This window comes from Fukomys damarensis, unplaced genomic scaffold, assembly GCF_012274545.1.
Source record: "Fukomys damarensis isolate Sample0158 unplaced genomic scaffold, DMR_v1.0_HiC HiC_scaffold_36, whole genome shotgun sequence".
NCBI classification, from domain to species: domain Eukaryota; kingdom Metazoa; phylum Chordata; class Mammalia; order Rodentia; family Bathyergidae; genus Fukomys; species Fukomys damarensis.
In genome coordinates, this window is record NW_022900948.1 from 37,848,041 (window position 1) to 37,868,939 (window position 20,899).

General features: G+C 39.3%; 2 protein-coding genes and 1 pseudogene across 4 annotated transcripts in view; 2 read left to right on the plus strand and 1 right to left on the minus strand.

Annotated features, from left to right (window-relative positions):
* Positions 1 to 4,583, minus strand: part of Rbm18 (RNA binding motif protein 18) — a 20,936-nt gene extending 16,353 nt beyond the window's left edge. The window contains exons 1-2 of one of the 2 annotated variants that reach the window (XM_010602969.3): positions 4,496 to 4,576; positions 1,318 to 1,436 (exon numbers count right to left, since the gene is read on the minus strand). In XM_010602969.3, the coding sequence (XP_010601271.1) occupies positions 1,318 to 1,430 (113 nt within the window). In that variant the 5' untranslated portion in view covers positions 1,431 to 1,436; positions 4,496 to 4,576. Of the gene's footprint in view, positions 1 to 1,317; positions 1,447 to 4,495 lie in introns of both variants that reach the window. The other variant, XM_010602967.3, reaches the window with a different exon arrangement.
* Positions 4,584 to 4,620: 37 nt separating this feature from the next.
* Mrrf (mitochondrial ribosome recycling factor) overlaps positions 4,621 to 20,899 on the plus strand; it is a 49,924-nt gene continuing 33,645 nt past the window's right edge. The window contains exons 1-3 of one of the 2 annotated variants that reach the window (XM_010602970.2): positions 4,621 to 4,726; positions 10,465 to 10,676; positions 16,418 to 16,573. In XM_010602970.2, the coding sequence (XP_010601272.1) occupies positions 10,493 to 10,676; positions 16,418 to 16,573 (340 nt within the window). In that variant the 5' untranslated portion in view covers positions 4,621 to 4,726; positions 10,465 to 10,492. The other variant, XM_010602971.2, reaches the window with a different exon arrangement.
* Positions 11,541 to 13,643, plus strand: LOC104847533 (annotated as a pseudogene).

The following is a 20,899-nucleotide window of genomic DNA, read 5'->3' on the forward strand; positions in this document are numbered from 1 at the left end:
GGATACTAATTGAGAAGTTGGGTGGATTCACACATCCATTCTCATAGCCACGAATGATAAGAAAATAGAAATAAATGCAATCTATGTTCCATGGTCCCCGTGATCATGGTAACATAATTATGGGGGCAATATATCTTAAATACCATCATAATTTCTAGAGGGAGCCAAACATCTAGAGTTAGCTGATTTGAGTTTGAGCAGGTTTAAGCAGCTAAATTTTCTGTATTTGATCTATAATTTTATTTTACTTCCTTTTCATCTCTCCTAATCCTTTTTTTTTTGGTACCGGGGATTGAACTCAGGTCTTTGCACTTGCAAGGTAGGCAGTAGAACCACTGAGCCAAATTCCCGGCCCTTCTAATCTTAATCCTTAAATATACCTCAACCCATCTCAGACGTAAGTAAGCAGGTTCTCCCCTCACTTTTAACACTATTCCAGAGGAAGCTACTTCTAGGACTGAAGTATATTCTGTGCTTGCTTTAAGCATTGATTTCATGCAGGTGAATCCACTCACCCATCCCTACTCTTGCCACCAAGCACCACCTATCCCCTACCAAACAACTACAGAAGGAAAACCTTTTAATTCTCTGCTAAGAAATTTCTTCCTACTATGATGGCTGTGCAGAAAAGAGTAGTCAGGACAATTCAGGGTGGCAGATGACAAAAGGCTTTGGGCACATCTTTTTTCTTGTGATCAGAGCAGCTATGCATTTTTATTTTATATATTGCTTCTGATTACTCTTACTTTATGACAGGGCTCCTCAGATTTAAAACATCTGAGAACTATTTAGCATGGCACTTGGCACACACTAGGTACTCAAATCATTTAAAGAATAAAAACCAAAGAGACTGGCATGAGATCTAAGATTGCTTCCCCTTCTCACCTTCCATGGTTCTGTGGCTGCTTATAGGAATTGGTCAAGTGGTACCCCTTTTCCTGCTTGCAAAGGTACTGAGACTTCTGCTTGTTCCTTCATTGTGGGAAAAAATATAATCACCCATGGCTGGTTCTAGAAAATAATTCCCTGTAGCCACTACAGGAGTCAAATAGTTGGGAATAAGACAACATCTTTGGTAAGTAGGAAAAAAAAAGTTATATGTTTTAAGTATACTGATCACTGTGTCCTTACAGTAGCAGAGTACAGATGTAAGAAAAGGGACAAGATAACAAGCTAATAACATAATCTATCCAGCCAAACATAAAACATAAATTTAAAGACCAGAATACACCCTACATCCCTTGAACAGTCTTTTGAATATCATGACTGAAAACACTCGAAATCTGTAGGTAATGAATTAAGGTGACTTGGACTTACTCCGTGATTTTGGGGTCCAGGTTGCCAATCCATAATCGGTGCCCTTCCTGTAGAGAGCCCTCTGAAAGGATGGATGCATTTTCCAGGGGAAGAGTTTTGGTTTCTGCTTCCATCAATCTCTATAAAAAACTAAAAGCAATGTTAACATTCACACAGGGGAAGAGCAACTCTATGTGAACATGATACTTCAAATTCAACCCAACAAACATTATCCAAGGTGGGTATGTTATGTGGCCCATCCAGGGCCCCAGAACCAGTTCCCTTAGGACAGCTCCTCTGGCAGCCAGAGCATAGAAGCTGCCATTTAAGGTGAAAGAGGCGTGGCGCTGTGGTCAAGCTTTCCCCCTCTGAAGCCAGAGGCTGACTGGGAAAGAGGCCAAAGTCTCTGTAACTACATGATACTCAGTTCACTGTCACGCAAAATAAGCCCTGGAAAACACCAGAAGGAGAATTTTAATGGAACTAAAGGGGATAGGTAGAAAAGAGCAGCATTATATCACCTGTCCTCACGGAACAGGAAATACAACAAAGAGAAGAGACAACTTGGGCTGAGAATGTAGCTCAGCAGTAGAGTGCCAGCCTAGCACGTGAGAGGCCTTGTGTTCAATATTCAGCACCACAAAAACAAAACACAAAATAACAAAAACAATCAAAAGAATGCACACACACACACACACACAAACCTACCAACAGGAAATCTATGAACAAGTTTAAGAGTTAGAGCTGGGTTTGAAAGTAGATTGTGTGACTTCTAGGCCTCAATTTCCTCAAATATAAAAATGAAGACAATAGTTCTATTTACAGGGTGATTGTAAAAATTAAAGATAGTATGTGTGCACACACACACAAACACAAAACCAATAACTACTGTATCTAACAACAGTAAGTAATCAATGTATACTAGCTATTATCATGTTTATGACCTTGGGAGAGACTAGGGAGACTAATTTCTTCCTAAATTATTCCAGTTCTGCCATTTGCTAGTTGTAGAACTTTGGGCAAGCTAACATTTTCTTGATTTCTTCGTCTGTGAAATGGAGCTAAAAATGCATAAAGTTCTGCAGATTCACTGAGTTAACACTCCTAAAACATTTAGAAAGCACATGGCATCTAGAAGCATTCAAGAGCGGTAAATTATTACTTACTGGTTTCAGTTCCTGAAATTGCTCATCTCAAAGCCAAGGAAAATGAGGGTTATAATGAAGACAGTAATGGAAAGTGCAGAAGAGCTGGAATGGTGCACATGCCTAAAAATCCCAGCACTCTGGGATCCTAGGGAAGGAGGATTATAAGTATGAGCCCGACTGGACAATTTAGAGAATTTAAAAAAAGAAAGAAAAAAAAGGCAGAAAGCTTGGACCTAATTTCCAACTGCACAGCATTTCTACTGGAAGTCATTTTTCTCCGAGTACTAGCTTCCTCATTTTTAAACTTCATTCAATTTCTAAGTTGTTTGCAGAAATACCAAAAATTGGATGATAGATGAAAAATAAAACTTTAATAAATGTTCAGTGTGATAAAGAAACAATAACGGGGTTATTGTTATTGAAAGATGGCAGGCTGTGGCAGACTTCAGAACACTCTGCTGGAAAAACACATGTGCCCTACATATCCAGAAGTGTCTTAGAGCTCAGCAGGGATTGTGTCTCAACAAAAGCGGACATATATTAACACTGCCTATTCATCTTGGCACATCCTATAAAGCCTAGCACACAGCAGTCCCTGAGTTAATTGTTGGAAGACATTTATACGTTTATTTGTGCTTTGCACATAATGGTATTTTTCTTCCTTTCTCACTCATACCTTTAATCTGTTCAGCAGTGCGTGTCAACTACAAATTGCTAACTCCCTTCTTTCCTACAGATTAAAAAAAAAGAAGAAAAGAAAGAAAGTAAAAAAGACAAGACTTTCAACTTTCTTGGCATCTTCTAATTAGTTACTGGGGTCACAGCAGTGAACAAACAAGAACGCTTACATCTGGAAGGTGAGCAAGACAAAACAAAAACAAAAGCAATAAACAAGATGTAATTAGTGAAAAATGTTGCAAACACAAGCAAAGAGATGTGACAGGGAGTTGGACTACTTTTTTTAGACTGAGTGGAGAGGGAAGGGAGGTGACATTTGAGTTGAGATTTAAATGATAGGAACGTCGATTTTCTCATACCTAAAAAGACTAGTAATACCAAAAGCTATTTTATATTCCCCAAAAGTGCCATGTTTTAATGTGAAGAATGCAGAATAGGGGCCAAAGAGACCTGCGTTCAAATCATAACATCTGCACTTAATTACTATGAGATATTAGCAAGTGACACGATTTCCTTTAAGTAACTCCACACGGTTTTCTTCCTTACCAGGGCAGAGCCCCTTGCTATTCTCTACCACAGCCACTTTTTTCTTCCTATATAATTCAATGAGTTATTTATTATTTTATTTTCTGCTTTCTTCACTAGAATGTGAGCTCCAAGAGGGTAAGGCCTTGCCAATCTTTTTTTTTTTTTGGTACAGGGGCTTGAACTCAGGACCTCGCTCAGCACCACTCAGCTAAATCCCCAGCCCTGTCAATCTTGATCATGATTTTATCACCAACACTACACTACACTCCTGCTTCTGAGCTGGGTGCTCAATATTTATTGTGAGTGAATGAATGAAGCAAGCCATTTCACTGAGAATCTCGGGTTCGTCTTTCTTCCTAGAATGGGTAGAATTATCCCTGTCGCATGAGACCGTTTTGAGCCTTAAGATTATTATGGTGAAAGCCCAGCACAAGGCTTTTTGAGGAACGTCATAAAAGATCAAGATGACATGTGACTATGAAAGCCCTCTGGGTTTGCAACGGAGACAATCCCTTACATTAACAGTTTACAAAATCCTTCTACATTCTCCCTGCTGAACTGCAACAACCCTGGAAAGCCAGGAAAACTCGCTGGGGAAAGTGAAGTCCAGGGAAGCAAAAGCATTCGTTTGTTCCTAAAAGCCAATCGTGGGGTCAAGCCTGGCAGCTTCCAAAATCCGGGCAGCAAATCCCCAGAGGTAAGGGTTCATTATTCGGGTTATTTCCGGGCCAGCGGCTGGACAATCCGGGGCGGGGCCTGAAAGCCCTCCCGCGAACGCAGCATCTCGTAAGCCTTCCACGCAGGGCTGGAGCTAGAGAAAGGGGACACGTCGCGGCCAGACTCACCTTGTCGCCTCGGCGTGCTGACCTCTGCTCATGCCCCAAAAGCAGGTTCCGACGCGTGGAACAGACGGCCGGTCTAGCAGCGTCTGCTTTGACTCCGCCAGCTGCCAGGCCGCTCGTGATGCGCTACGCCTGCGCCGCCGCGCCGCTTCGTGACGTCATGACGCCCGCGTCGCCGCTGCTGCCGTCACCGGGGTCGCCCGAGTCTTCCCTTAGTAATCTGGACTGTAGCTGGTGAGTGGCCTCGAGGTGTCTGGAGGCTCGCGCGGGGTCCATGGGCGAGAGACTCATCCAGAGACCTCTAGGGGCTCCTCAGGGACCGGACTCCTACTGACTTTGAATCCGGCTTGACCTTAAGGCTGGGGCGGGGCGTGTGGCATTGAACAAGTCTCACGGGGTGGGAGAAGTGGAGCCCGTCTCACTAGCTAGGAATTTAGGGAATGCCAAGGGACCTCGTAAATAGGAGCCCGTATGTAGTGACACACCATCTGCAGGAGCATTTCATTTTCAAAGCAATCCCGAGAGAGCAGGTATTATTATTTGCCATAATGAAGAAACGGAAGCTCGGAAATACATTCTCCAAGGTCACGCAGCCATTAAATAAACGATGGAGCTGAAATTCAAAACCTAGGTCCGACTCTAAAGCCGAAACTTTTAGCCACTGTTGTCCAGTTGGAAAACAGTTGCCGTTTCGTTCGCCTTTCACTATTTACAAAACCCGGACGAATTTTACAGGTGAGATTGAGGTCTAGAGAGTTTGACTAGTCTAGGGAAGTGGTGGAAACAAAACTCTTCTCTAGGGTTAGTACTCTTCCCTTTAGCCACACTCTATTGCGTTTCCCAGAATCTTGGAGAGTTTTATAGTTGGAATGCATGAAAACCCATCTGACCCCTTTAATTTATAGCTGAGAAAACAAAACCTAGGCAGAAGAAATGATTTGGTACGTGCTGTAAGCCAGTGGCAAGTCAGTAGTAGAGTTGTCAGAAATGCTTTTTGAATATAGGTTGGTAATGAATCCAAAGAAAGTGGATCGCAGGGCAGGATGAGGTAGGAATATTAGAATCAAAATCTAGCCTTAGGCAAAGTGCTCTCTCTCCACTTGTTACTGTTTTTCATCCCTTCCTTGGCTGTACCAAAGTAAGTGATTCGTTATAGAGTCAAATATATCTTTACACGGCACTGAAGAACCTGCAGAAAACTAGCACAGGTGGTAAGGGGGCAGTGTTGAGAAGTAGAACCTAGAAGCTGTCTTCAGAGGTGTAGATTTCGCCATTGGTGCCACCATTTTGACCCTGGGCAAGAACTTGAGTCTTCTGGACTGTTCATTAGTGTATTCATCATCTTTATGCAGTGTCTTCTGTGTCCAGGCATTGTGCTGGTAGGCATGCATGATACAACAGTGAGGACTACTACAAATTAGTCCTTGTAGTACTTTTAGTCTTAAACAGGATTTAGATAAATAATTACACATATCTTTTACTGTTAAAAATGAAGTTCTACGATGAAGACCACAGTGTTAAACTGGACTACAAGACACAAGGCCTTACTGGGTTAGAGGAGGTGGACAGGAAGTCATGCTCTGAAGAAATGGCAGTTAGGCTTAAGTCTGAAAAAATTGGGAGGTAAAGAGGCAAGGGAAGATCATTCCAAGAAGATTCAGTGACATGTTTGAAGACCTTGGAGCAGGAGTAGCTTTTGAAGAAAAAATTTTACAGGTGAGATTGAGGTCTAGAGAGTTTGACTAGTCTAGGGAAGTGGTGGAAACAAAACTCTTCTCTAGGGTTAGTACTCTTCCCTTTAGCCACACTCTATTGCGTTTCCCAGAATCTTGGAGAGTTTTATAGTTGGAATGCATGAAAACCCATCTGACCCCTTTAATTTATAGCTGAGAAAACAAAACCTAGGCAGAAGAAATGATTTGGTACGTGCTGTAAGCCAGTGGCAAGTCAGTAGTAGAGTTGTCAGAAATGCTTTTTGAATATAGGTTGGTAATGAATCCAAAGAAAGTGGATCGCAGGGCAGGATGAGGTAGGAATATTAGAATCAAAATCTAGCCTTAGGCAAAGTGCTCTCTCTCCACTTGTTACTGTTTTTCATCCCTTCCTTGGCTGTACCAAAGTAAGTGATTCGTTATAGAGTCAAATATATCTTTACACGGCACTGAAGAACCTGCAGAAAACTAGCACAGGTGGTAAGGGGGCAGTGTTGAGAAGTAGAACCTAGAAGCTGTCTTCAGAGGTGTAGATTTCACCATTGGTGCCACCATTTTGACCCTGGGCAAGAACTTGAGTCTTCTGGACTGTTCATTAGTGTATTCATCATCTTTATGCAGTGTCTTCTGTGTCCAGGCATTGTGCTGGTAGGCATGCATGATACAACAGTGAGGACTACTACAAATTAGTCCTTGTAGTACTTTTAGTCTTAAACAGGATTTAGATAAATAATTACACATATCTTTTACTGTTAAAAATGAAGTTCTACGATGAAGACCACAGTGTTAAACTGGACTACAAGACACAAGGCCTTACTGGGTTAGAGGAGGTGGACAGGAAGTCATGCTCTGAAGAAATGGCAGTTAGGCTTAAGTCTGAAAAAATTGGGAGGTAAAGAGGCAAGGGAAGATCATTCCAAGAAGATTCAGTGACATGTTTGAAGACCTTGGAGCAGGAGTAGCTTTTGAAGAAATGGATCAATTTGATTTGTAAAATATGAATGATAATCATACAATATTACATGAAAGTATTTTATATCCAAGGGGTCCTATATGTATAAAGTGTGCATATTGAGAGTTAATACTGGGTTGGAAGGGGTCGCTGGGGCAGTGGATGAAGCCAGGACGTAGGTTCATCATCTAGTTTTTACAAAGTTAAAATGCATCTTCTGCGACAAACAGGAAATTCAAGTTTTGAGACCTCAACTTTGGTAAAAGAATGTGTGTTTCAGATAGTTTAAAAATGGGCCAGGGATTTAGCTCAGTGGTTTTGCTGCCAGCCTCGCAAGCACAAGGACCCAAGTTTGATACAAAAAAAACTAAAAACAAAAACAAATAGTTTAAAAATACTTTAACAGTTGGGAATAATAAACATTTACTATTTATTGTGCATCTGTTGCATGTAAGACATTGTACTGTTTTATGTACATAGTATGTAGTATTGTGGCTAAAAGCACAGACTCTAGCTATGTTGCCTGAGTTCAAATCTTGAGCAATATTTCTGCTTTTGTTTTCTCATCTGTAAAACGGGAATGATTGGTAATTATAGGGTTTTTAAGACTCAAATGTAAAGCATTTAGAATAGTTGCATCACATAGGTATGGCTATCAATGTTAGCTATTGTCATTATTAATGTTTTTTTTTTTTTTCCAGTCCTGGGGATTGAACTCAGGACCTTGAGCATTTGAGGCAGGCAAGGTCCCACTGAGCTAAATCCCTCACCCTATAATCATTTTTTTTTATATCGCCATAGTAATGAAGGGGTGGAAGGTGTAGCTCAGACAGGCTAAGTGACGTAATCAAAGTCATATACCTAGTAAGTCAGGGAACTGGGCTTCCAGTTTTAGACTATGTCCAACGCTCATATACTTTTGCCACATTGCTTCTGTGTATGGGTTACTTTTGTTGGATAATACCTGGGTTCTCATATCAATTTTTTTTTCTAAGCTTTAATTCTTCATCTGTGCTGAGATGAATGTTAATGCGTTAAGTCCTTAAAGTAAAAGATCCAAGGGACTGACTGCCTTTACTGAACTTCTGCTTTAAAATTTCCTGACTTCTGTGCAAGTAAAATCTATGCCTTAAGCATTTCAGCTATGCAGTTTATGTATAGAATTGTCTTCCGGTTCACGTGTACTGGGTCTGCTTTAGGATCCTGCATTTTCTGCCAGAGGTTGTTTATTTCTAACCCATTTGGATTTCCTGTTACTTTGTGGGTTGGTATTATGACCTGCAACAGGAACACCAGGAAACCTGTCATAAATGGAGGAGCCAGAATGAGATAGTGTAGATTAAAACCATTTTAAAACTTCATTATTATGCAACCATATTTGGACATAAATATGAGTTAGATATTGGCTATATTATTCAAAAACCTAAATACAGAATCCTCACTCTGAGCCAAACTTTTGCTTAAGTAGGGTTGGGCCATTAGCTCCAAATTCTTGGGCAGTGATAATCTCTCTCAGCCTTAGTTTCAGCATCTGTAAAATGGGGATTGTTATATTTTATATATATAATATATTTATATATATATGTTATATATATAAATATATTATATATATTTATTTTCATTATTGATAGGATTAAATGAAATAATAAGGGTTAAGCAAGCTTCCCAGGCCTGACCTCAATAGTAGTTATTGATAATAATGAAGAGGGAAATTTTCCTTCATTTTTCATCCCAATCTATTTGTATAGATTTCATAAACTGCTATGTCTAGCGTCACTTGCTGTTAGAAATTCTATGAGGAGAGACTATTTGCCTTTACTACTTGTTTGGTTTTCTTTTTTAAAAAATGGTAATTCCTGAGCCAGGCACGGTGGTGCATGTCTGTAATCCCAGCACTTGGGAGGCTGAGGCAGGAGGATCATTGTGAGTTCAAGACCAGCCTGGGCTACATAGTGAGTTCCAGGTCAGTGTCGACTACATAGTGAGACCCTGTCTCAAAAAACCAAAAAAAACCCAAAAATGATCATCACATTTATTAAGCAGTTATTGTAGTCCAGCCTCTAGGCTAGGTGTTTTTATATGAATTCAATATTTCATTTTAAGATTAGGGTTATTTTTCTTATTGATCTGGAAAATGATGCCCAGAAAGAAATAATGAGTTACCCAAAGTGGAGATTTGCTTTTAAGCCTAACTGACTCTAGGCCACCTTACACATCAGTCATGACGTGTACATGATTTCTATATTGTGTCTGACCCTGGCATGAATGTGTTTGAAATGAAAGGTAATAGCTATCAGTAGATTTTAGCCTCCTTTCTCTAGGCACTGTGTCTAGTGTTACCTGCCTAATAACATTTTCCCTAACTCTAAGAAATAAATATAATTATCCTCATTTTACAGTAGAAGATGTCAAAGTACAGAGATACTGGAGAGCATTTAGTCATTGGTAGAGCTGGGACTGGATTCTGGGTCTCCCTGGCTGCAGAGTCTATGTTTTTATTCAATCCATCATACAGGAGGGATTTTTTTTTAATTATGTGTGGGACTGATTTTTGAAGATAGCAGCTTCCAGGTATTTGATGATAATTGTTCTTAATTTTCAGCAGAATGATAGCCAGATTCCTGTCAGAAGCTATTAGTGTTAACATTTGTCAGCTAGGACTGTGTTCTATCTGAGGTAGTTATAGGCTATAGCATCTTTCCATGGTCAAAGACCTCAGAAGTATGACATGTAACTTGTATTAACCCAGTGAAGGTGGCATTTTCCAGAGCTCTAGCTCTACTGAGCTCAAACCTCAATCATGCTTCAGATTCTCATTAAAGTAAAGTGCATTCTAATTGGTAATCAGTGCATAAGGAACCAAAGAAAATTTTAATTAAATGCTGTTGTGTAAATTTTCCAGTCATTTTCTGCCTGTTGAAATAGTTGTTTTCTTGTTTAAAGTCCTCTTGTAGTGTTCTGCTCTCCTTTTTAAAACTTTATGGAGATACTGTACTTTTCCTCGGGTGGTGGTCTAATTACCACCTTTAAGGATTTAGATGGTGTACCTTTGCTAAATAGGCTTTTTGGTGTAGTGAAAAGAACATGGGGTCAGAGCCCTACAGACTATGTGAGCTTCACTTTCTTAATCCTGTAAAATAAGGTTAATATTTCCTTCTGTGACTGTTGGAAGGAGGGTTACAGGTAATGTATTTAAATTGCCTATTACTTAGCTGCTTGTAGGAGTTGCTTGATAATTGATATAAATATTTTCTGAAGTTGCAGTGGTATCTTTCACTTAGATTTCCTTTTTGTCTTATTCTTTCCAGAGGATATTCACAAGGCTTATCTTCAGTCATGGCTTTGGGATTAAAATGCTTCCGCTTGATCCAGCCTGCCTCTTGCAGTTACCTTGGAGTCTTGATCAGACCTGTTTCAGAAGTTGCACTGAAGACAGTGGGTGGAAGACAGCCTGACCATAGCCAACACATGGCCTATCAGGCTGTACCAGTTTGCCATTTTGCAACCAAGAAAGCCAAAGGTAGAAATTGAATGACCACCTTCCCTTCTTCACTCCTTATATTTGGCCCTTCATTTAGCATAACTGTTAGGGTTCTCAGACATACACTGAATTTCTGCCAGGTGTGGTGGTGCATGCCTGTAATCCCAGCACTTGGAAAATTGAAGCAGGAGGATCACAGTGAGTTTGAGGCCCTGTGTCAAAAAACAAAAACAAAAACAAAACAAAACAGAAAGATGTACTGAATTTCTCCCTTGTCAACATGACAAAATGATGCCTGTCTCAGTTTAGTTAATTAGCTTAAAAGGTCACAATGACAGTCTGCATTAGAACCCAAGGCCTATTTTCTTTTTATCATTCCAGCTCATTATTTTCTTGGTGGCTTAGAAAATACCTAGTTTATTTCTTTTAGATTTAGAATTACAAGTATAAGTATCAAGCAAACCAGAACTCTTGTGGCAGGGATCAACATATTCTCTCCTTATAGGAAGATCCCTATTGAATGCATAATTAAAACCAGAAGGTTTTTGGGTAAAGAGGGTATTAGAGCCATGGATTTAGATGGATGATCTTAATGGCTTGTGTCATCCAGGAATGAGATTTTGACGTACTGCAGGTCTCAGTTTAAATGCCACTTCCTCAGGGAAGCCTTCCCTGACCTCTTAAACTAGGTCAGGTCCCCTGTTACATGCACTCATGCACACTGTTGTTTTACCTTTGATGTACTTAGAACAGCGGTAATTAATTAATAAATTGTAAGATTAATTATTATTTGTTACCTGCCCTCCCCATTGGACACAATGAAGAGAGCATCTGTTTCTTTGTTATTTTGCACTAAGCAGGGCCTGATACAGTATGCATTTAACGGCTTTGTTGAATGAGTAAATGAGTGACAAAAATTATCAAGCACTCCTGTTATTTGTAGTGGTAGGTCAGGTAATCCATTCTCAAGGATAGTGGTAGAAATATGCTGCTTGGATATTTTCTCACAGACTTTCCTTTCTAGTTTCATGCTCCTTTTTGTTACTCAGAAAATTTACAAGTTGCTGAAAGAGCATTAATGCTTAGAGGACTTATATTCTGTTAAGAGTGATAATAATAACATTTTAATTTGTATATGGTATTTAAGTTCCCAACATTTACTAATTTGATCTGTTATCATTATCTATTGAAATGATAATTTCCAGTGAAAAATTTTTATAATTATGTAGTGAATCCAGATTTTGTATCTTACACGAGGAAACTTAAATACATTTGTTAAAAAAAAAATTTGCTTATAGTTGTGTTTAGTTAGTGGAAAAACAAGAAACCTGGGCATGCTGGCATCTCATAGCATCGCAGTCTTCTGGACACTAAACACTAGCCTGTAAGCAGCATTTTTTCATATTCTATGGGCTTTGCAGTATTGTCATCTTTGAGTGCTTTCTTGAAAAGTTGGTTGTTTAACTTTTGTTGTTACTTTGTTCTTTTCAGACCTCCTCTTGCTATGTAGTCTAAACTGACCTTGAACTTACTATGTAGTCCAGAGTGGCCTTGAACACATCGCAATCTTCCTGCCTCAGCCTTCTATGTTGTTTGACTTTTGAAAAGATTTATTGGAGTCTTTATATTAGGATACTAATCCTTTATTGATTATGTTACATCTATCTTGTTTGCTTTTTACTTTGTTTATGGTGTTTGTGTTAAAAATAAGTTTTAATGTAATCATTCTTTTCCTTTATCATTTGTGCTTTTTGTCTTCTTCAAGAAATTTGTCATGTCCCTAGTGTGATTCCATTCTGCACATCTGTTTTCTGGGATGTTAGCTATTTATTTCCATCAGTGTTCTCTCCCACCTGAGTGCATGCCACCACTCCATAGAAGAGTCAATAGATATGGACATGAGCCCCGTGAGGCCCCAGAACTATCTTTGCCATTGTGAACTAAAGGCAGACAAAGATTATCACTTGAAGTTGATAATGAGCACCGGTTGTCATTAAGAACGGTCAATTTAGGGGCTGGCGCAAAGGATGAATTGTACATTGTCTTAGCCGAGGCAGTGAGTTAGGAAGACAGTCCAATTAAAGTGACACTGGCAACTTCAAAGGTGCCTGTACAGCCAATGGTTTCCCTTGGGGGCTTTGACGTTACACTACCTGTTTGAAGGTGGAAGTGTGGTTCAGGGCCTGTGTGCATTAGTGGACAGCACAGAGGAAGATAAAGAGGAGGAAGAGAATGTAAAATGCTTAAGTATATCTGGAAAGCGACTTTCCCCTAGAAGTGGTTCGAAGGTTCTACAGAAAAAAGTAAAACTAGCTGCTGATGAAGATGATGATGAAGACCATACTTTTGGTGATCAGGAAACTGAAGAGAAAACTCCAGTGAAGAAATCAATTTGAGATACTCCAGCCAAAAATGCACAGAAATCAAACCAGAATGGAAAACACTCAAAACCCATCAATACTAAGATCAAAAAACAAGAAGACTCCTAAAACACCCAAATGACCTAGTTCAGTAGAAGACATTAAAGCAAAAATGCAAGCAAGTATAGAAAAGGGTGGTTCTCTTCCCAAAGTGGAAGCCAAGTTCACCAATTATGTGAAAAATTGCTTCCGGATGACTGACCAGGAAGCTCTTCAAGATCTCTGGCAGGGGAGGAAGTCTCTTTAAGAAAACAATTTAAACAGCTTGTTAAAATTTTCCATCTTATTTCATTTGTGTAACAGTTGGTATCTGGCTATCCTTTTTATAATGCAAAGTGAGAACTTTCCCTACCATGTTTGATAAATATCTAGGTTCCATTGCCAAGAATGTGTTGTCCAAAATGTCTGTTTAGTTTTTAAAGATGGAACTCCACCTTTTTTTTTGGTTTTAAGTATGTATGTAATGTTATCTTACTAGGACATAGTAGTAGGGATGGTCAGACATGGAAATGGTGGGGAGACAAAAATACACATGTGAAATAAACTCAGGATTTTAATAAAGTAAAAACAAAAAATTCTTCTTGTACCAAGCCAGGCATGCTGGTGCACACCAGTAATCCTGGCACTCAGGAGGCTGAGGCAGGAAGATCCCAGAAGTTCAAGACCACCCTGGGCTACATAGTTCAAGGCCAGCCTTACCTGCATAGTGAGACCCTATCATCTCAAAAACAAAAACAAGCAAAAAATCCTTTTTGTCCCAAGATAATTTATTTCTGAATATGGTGTGAATTAAAAAATCTTTTAGGGTTTTTTCCATAGAGTTCATAAGTCATATCACTGTCATTTATTGTCCAGGTGTATTGAACCTGACGCCCAAACGTGCTTAACTTCTTTTTTTAATGCTACAGTATATACTAAAAAAAAATGAAGTTTTATTACTTACATATATTAAATGTGTTATATATTTTATATGTGAGTAAGGCAGTTTCTCTTATTGAGGTTATTATTGAATGATCCACTCCCCTCTTATTTGTATTTGGGATTTAACCCCGAGTGCACTGAGCTGCATCCCCTACCCTTTTTACTGTTTTCTTGTTTTGAGACAAGGTCTCATTATACTGCCCATGCTGGTCCTAATCTTGTGATCCTACTTCCTCAGACCCCAGAGTAGCCAGGATACAGGCAGGTGTGTGTGTGTGTGTGTGTGTGTGAGATGTGCGTGCATTGCCAAGGATCAAACTCAGGGCCTTACTCATACCAGGCAAGCACTTTACTACTGAGCTATATCCCTAATCCTTTCTTTTAATCTATTAATGTGGCAACTGAGCATCAATAGCTTTTCTGATGTTAAACTGCTTTTGTGTTCTTATTATGAACCCTATTTTTGATATATAATTACTATGTACAGTAATTGATGCATAACTATATATCTGGGTTTATTGAATCTATATGAGTGTAAAGATTTTTGAGTCTATATTTGTCAGATTAATCTTAATGTAATGCTCTAATATTGCTGAGCATAACTTTCTGTGATCCTTGCTGGTTTTGTTAGCAAGACTATATTGGATTTGTTACAGCTTGCATCTTGATGTTCCCACAAAGCCTTAGGCAGTCATAGGTGGGGCTTTTTGGAGGTGGCTGGACCTAGGGTGTGATGCTAGGATTAAGGCTGTCCCACCCTGGGTGTGAGTACTACCATCCCTGAGGGCAGGTAGCCTGGATGGAATATAAGGGACAGAAAAAGTGCTGCTGCTGTTCCTTGCTGCTTGCTGCTTACTGCCTGCCCTGCTTTGCCATGAACTGTTTATCCTCTACAATGCCTCTTCTGCCACACCACCCTGCCTTGGAGCCAGCCAGCTATGAACTGAAGCCTCTACAAACTGTGAGCTACAATAAACCTTTCCTCCTTTAACTTTGGGTGTCGGATATTTTGTCTCAGCAACAAGAAAAGTAACTAGGACAAGTTTTATGATATGAATGGGAGTGCATCTCTTTATCTGAATGGGATGGTCTGTATAACGTCAAGGTCATTATTAGTTCCTTACCTGTTTAACAGAACTTACCTGTAAAATCATCTGGATCTGGAATTTGTATGTGCATACGTGTGTGATATGTATAGAGTCATAGATTTAATTTCTTTAATGATTATGATTAATGATTATGCTTAGATTTTCTCTTTCTTCTTGACTTAGTTTAAGTAACTTATATATTTTCAGGAAATTTATTTTTTTCTGTGTTTTCAATGTTGTTGCTTTGAAGTTATTCGTAGTAGTCTCTTAAGATTACTAAGACCAGAGCATGGTGGCAGATGTTTATGATCACAGTACTCTGAAGACTGAGGCAGGAGAATCAGAGTTTGTGGCCAGCCTGGGCTATGTAACAAAATCCTATTAAAAAAAAACAAAAAAGGCTTGGTAATGTATGCTTGTAATCCCAATAATCAGGAGGCTGAGGCAGGAGCAACACCATAAGTTTGAGGCCAGCTGACTGCATAGCAAGATCAAGACTAGCCTGAACTGGTTTTTGAGATTGTCTCAAAAACAAACAAACAAACCCCCAAACCCCCCCCAAAAAAAAACAGTTACTTAATAGTCAAGCAAATTAACGTATCCATCATTTCACTTATTATTTTTTGTGGCAAGAATGCCCAAACTCTCTTTTAGCAAAAATCACAAATAACAGTATAATATTACTAACTATAGCCTTTGTGTTATATGGTAGATGTTGGGATTTGCTCATCCTGTATATTTGCCACTTCGTATTCTTGGATCTCGGTCACTCCTTTTTCTCCTACCCCATCTGTTTTATTCTCTATTTCTGTGTATTCAACTTTTTTTTTTTTAAGAGTTTGCGTATAAATCAGATCTTGTAGTATTTTCTCATGTCTGGCTTACTTTACTTAGCACATTATGTTGGGGCAAATGGTAGAATCTCTTTTTTTTTCTGGCGTAATACTCAAAATAATATACATATATGTATATATGTGTGTGAGTGTATGTATGTGTGTGTGTGTGTATACACACACACACACACACACACACACACACACACACACACACACACACATATATAGTGTGGGGGTTCTTTATCCATTTTCCCTTGACAGACACTTCAGTTGTCTTAGTTATTATGAGTAAATGCTTTGTTCTTCTCTTACAAACACTTAAGACTATACATTTCTATTTAAAGCCAGGAACTAGTTGTCATTCAATAAATATAGGCTCTTTTTTTAGGTCAGAGATAATGCTTTATAACTGTCCAGCCCTTGACATTTTGCCTTGCACATAGTAGACCCTTCACCAATTGCTTACTGTCTGTGTGTGCTGCTGTTCTTCTATTCACCGAATGTTTACTTTCTAGCCAAAGGGAAAGGACTGTCCCAAACCAGAGTGCATATTAACACAGCTTTGGTTGAAGATATAATCAGCTTGGAAGAGGTGGATGAAGAAATGAAGTCCTTGATAGAAGTACTCAAGGATAATTTCAACAAGACTCTCAATATAAGGACCTCACCAGGTTAGTTACCAATGTTTTGGGAAGGGTCTAGTAGAAGGAGCGTGGCTTTGACAGAGCTGCATTTTAGTCCTTGCTTTGGTACTGACTTAACTGGTGACCATGGGGAGTCCTCAGTTTCCTTCTCTCATTGCTACCTCGTACCTTTCAGGTGGGATTTAAAATAAATAAGGTGACATGTATTATGATTCTAGCACAGAGCCTGACATGTAATTAACAGTACCATTTATTTATCTATTCAGCAAATATTTGTCTACCGGTGCACAGTAGTGAACAAAAATAGTTGTCATTGCTCTTATGAAACTGTACACCGAAAAAGTAGGTGTTCTGTTGTGACTATATCTGGGTATTTAGGCTCACAGTTCTGACATTTTTGGACTGATATTTCCCATTTGTCCTATTTGGCAGTTCTTATCCCTTACTGCGAACCAAATAGCTGCAAACCTGCCCACCCAAGGCCTTAAACAGGAAGATTCTGCTTGGGTTAATAGCTTCCTGAAAGTGACTTTTCTAAGTGGGAAATGTCAGAACTGTCTAGGAGAACTGCTTGCAGATGTGATGGAGAAGTGAGTTGTCAGCTAATGGTGCAAGCAGGCAGGAAAAATCCAATTGCTGTTGAATTAGCCTTTTGCAAATTCTCATCATCCTATAGTTCAGCCTGGGACCCCCCCCTCTGAAAGTGTCTGTGGGAGTTGAGGCTGCTCCCACTCACATCTTGATCAGGAAAATTCTTAAGGAAATTAGAAAATATTTCATGCACTAGTTTTTAAGAAAGCCAAATGAAAATTTCATAGCTCCACTTAAAAACACTATCAGAAACATACTGAGTTCAGAGATGAGATCCAGTGTGAAACTAGAAGACCATTCTCATCATTTGTTAACCTCTGGGCTGGGGCACTTCTGCCTTTGCTGACAGTAGAGCGTGCCATTCAATCTCTCCCAACTGTTTATTTTAAACTTGCTTATTATTTTAGGTATGAAACTGATAAAGCATTCTGTCTCCCCTGTGCTTTCTGGCCTGTTAACATTCTGCAGTCGAAACCAGAGAGTAGTTTGAGAGGAGCTCAGGGAGAAATGTGATACTTAAAATTAGCCAGCAAGCTCCACTCTTGTTGAACTTAAAAAGATGATGGGCCTGGAAAGAGGTTGGGAGTGTAATTTGTTAAATGTTAACCTCTGAGATAATGAGGGGCAAGAACAAGGCTGAGGGAGATTCTCGCTAGGGACAGATTGAGGGAAAAGGATTTGATGCATTATGTCAATACAGATTTAGGGAATGGGAACCACCACAATTGCATACCTAAATGCCCATATTGGAACTTCTGTGGCAAAGGATCTTATGGCGGATCAGGAAGGCTAAATTAGGATCCGTTTTCAAAAGGCCTCCCATTGGTATTTCCTCTTTGCTTCTTTTTCTTCAGGGTTATGTTTGTGTAACATTCTATATAGAATTTGGAGCTGTGAAAGGATTGGGTTAAATAGGCAAAACTTATCAAGGCCTTTTTTACCAGATTCTTCCATATCTTCTTTCACTGTTATCTGAACCAGCAGGCACTTTTCCTTTTATATTTCTCCCTGTCTTCATTTCCTCTAACTTGCCCCTTGTACCCAGCCTTGTACATGCTAAGCAAGCACTCTATCACTGAGCTGCATCCCCAGCCCTAGTTGATACCTTTTTTTTTGTTGCCGGGGTGCAAACTCAGGCCCTTATGCTTACGAGGCAGGCAGTGGAACCAAATCCCCAGCTAGTTGACACCTTTTAATAGCTAAGACACAGGTTTATATTTGCATGTTCATTCTTGTCTTTTTTCCATCTGTCCATTCATCCATTCATCCATCCACTCATCCCTCCATCCATACTTTAATTACTGATTACTTTAATGGATACAGGAAGAGAGGGCATTGTTTCCATATTCCAGGAGCCTAGAACTTAGTATGAAGAGTCAAGTCAAACAACATGTATAAAACTATATGGCAAAGTGGAGTGGTGAAAATTGTGGCTTTGGAACTGGTCAAATCTGGGTTTGAATTCAGGCTCCATTATTACTGTCTTCAGAACTATTATTCCATAGTTTTTTTTGGGGGGTGGGCTCTTTATTAGTACATGTTTGTACCATGTAATGATTACATTTATCACAGGGAGTTGGTACCAGTTTTTTTTTTTTTTTTTGTACATGTTTTTTGTCTCCTAACCTTCCCTTCTTCTTTCTATCTCTTGGTCCTTTTCCCATCTGCAAAAGCTCTATTTCCATTTTTTTCTTTCAGTTCTTTTTATCATCCTGTTTACATCCTCACCTTCTCTCCTCCCTTTGTTTATTGTTCCTCTTCCCATTTGAAAAAGATCCCTACTTCCTATTATCTATCCTTTATTTTTCTCTTTATTTATATTCTGGGTTTCTCATTTAAGAGCTCTTGTGTCTGATTTGTTTCACTTAATATTATGATCTCAAGGTCCATTCATTTACCTGTGAGTGCCCAGGCTCTATTGTTTTGTTTTGTTTTTATGCTGTACAGTTCAGGCTGGTCTTGAACTTGTGACACTCCTCTTGCCTCAGCCTTCTGAGTGCTGGGATTACAGGTGTGCACCACCATGCCCAGCCCAGGCTCCATTATTAAGAGCTGTTGTGACCTTGGGCAGCTTACTCTCTATGCCTCAATTTTCCTTGTCTGTTAAATGGTGGAAGTAATCAGAACTATATCATGGGGTTATTGTAAGAATGAGAGGATTTAGCATGATGTGTAACTCATAGGACAAGCTCAATTTAGGCTATCATTGGTTATATAAGTATACACAGGGTGTTGGGGACTTGCAAGGGGTCTGTAATCCAGCTGAGGCAATCAGACAAGGTTTCTGAGATTAGATGTTACTATTGCTGAGTGTTAGAGAGGAGTTATCTGAGCAGAAAAGACTGTTCTCAGTAGAAAGAACAGTTTAAGGAAAGTTCCCAAGGCAAGAGAGAACAGAGTATATTAGAGATTTTTTTTTTTTTTTTTTTTTTTTTTTTTTAGTATTTTGAGACAGTCTCTGTAGCTCAGGCTAGTTTTGAACTTACTGTGTAGCCAAGGCTGGCCTTGAACTTATGGCCATCCCTCTGCCTCACCCTCCCAAGATTACAGGTGTGTGTCATCACACCTCACAAGAAATTGTAAATGGAGTATTTCTATTAAGACGAAGAATGTCAAGAAGCAGTAATAGTTAATAATATCATTGGAACACAGTTTTAGAGATGCTTTTCATACAGTCTTTCATTTAATCCTACACAATTTTTATGTCCCATTTAGAGACAGGAAACTGGCCTAGAGAGTTGAAGAGATCTGCCCAGGATCTCACAATCTGAAAGTGACAGAATTGGTATTTGAACTCAGATCTTTGGTCTTCAGAATCCTGGCAAATTTTGCTATTAGACCTTCTGGACTTGTGCGGGTTGAAGTCAGTGGTGTCAACAACTTGCTTGTGTCATTGCATCTGATTGAATACTTCAAATTGGGTCTTCAGCCCATAGTATTCTACTGTATTATTCTAACAACATATTGCTGGAACAACTTCAGTTTATTTAAAAGACTCATTCTACCCTCCTCCCTTTCTCTTTGTGTCTCAGAATGAGCCATCCATGGAGTGGTTTGTACTGTGAATGGTAAGGATTTTCTTCTAGTTCTCATTTGCATAAGAAATCAGGGAGTTTGAATAATGTCCCATCTGTAACTATGGCTCTTCTGCTTGCCCTCTTGTATTTCTGAAAATTTTGCTCAGGATTTTCCAGAATTCAGATAAGGATATGGTAACAATGAATTTTTTTTTTTTCAGTACTGGGAATCAAACTCAGGACCTTGCACTTGTGAGGCAGGCACGGTGCCACTGAGCTAAATCCCCAGCCCTAACAATGCAGTATTAATAGTGTTTCTGTTTGTTGTTTGTTTGTTTGCTTTTTAAATTGAGCTAGTTTCTGCAGGGGAGCTAGGCACCAAAATCAAGGATGGTATGGCCGGAATGATTCTACACTGGACTATGTTTCAGAATCGTGTGGTAAACTTAAAAATCACAGGATCCCACAAAATCACAGGTTCTCAGTTCTCCACAGAATCAAAATCTTTGGTTTGTCTAGTAATCTAAATTAAAAGACTCCCCAGTGATTCTGAAGCACCACCAGATTTGCATTCTACTTAGGTAAGGTAAAGGACGTTGATGACGTCTGAATCGAGCACACCTGAATTTTAGTCTGTCTTTGATTTTCCTTTTGTTAGCTCAATCATCTTTGCTCATTTATCTTTCTCAAGTCTCATTCTCATCTGTAACACACAGGTAGTAATACAGTGTTATAAGATAGTTAT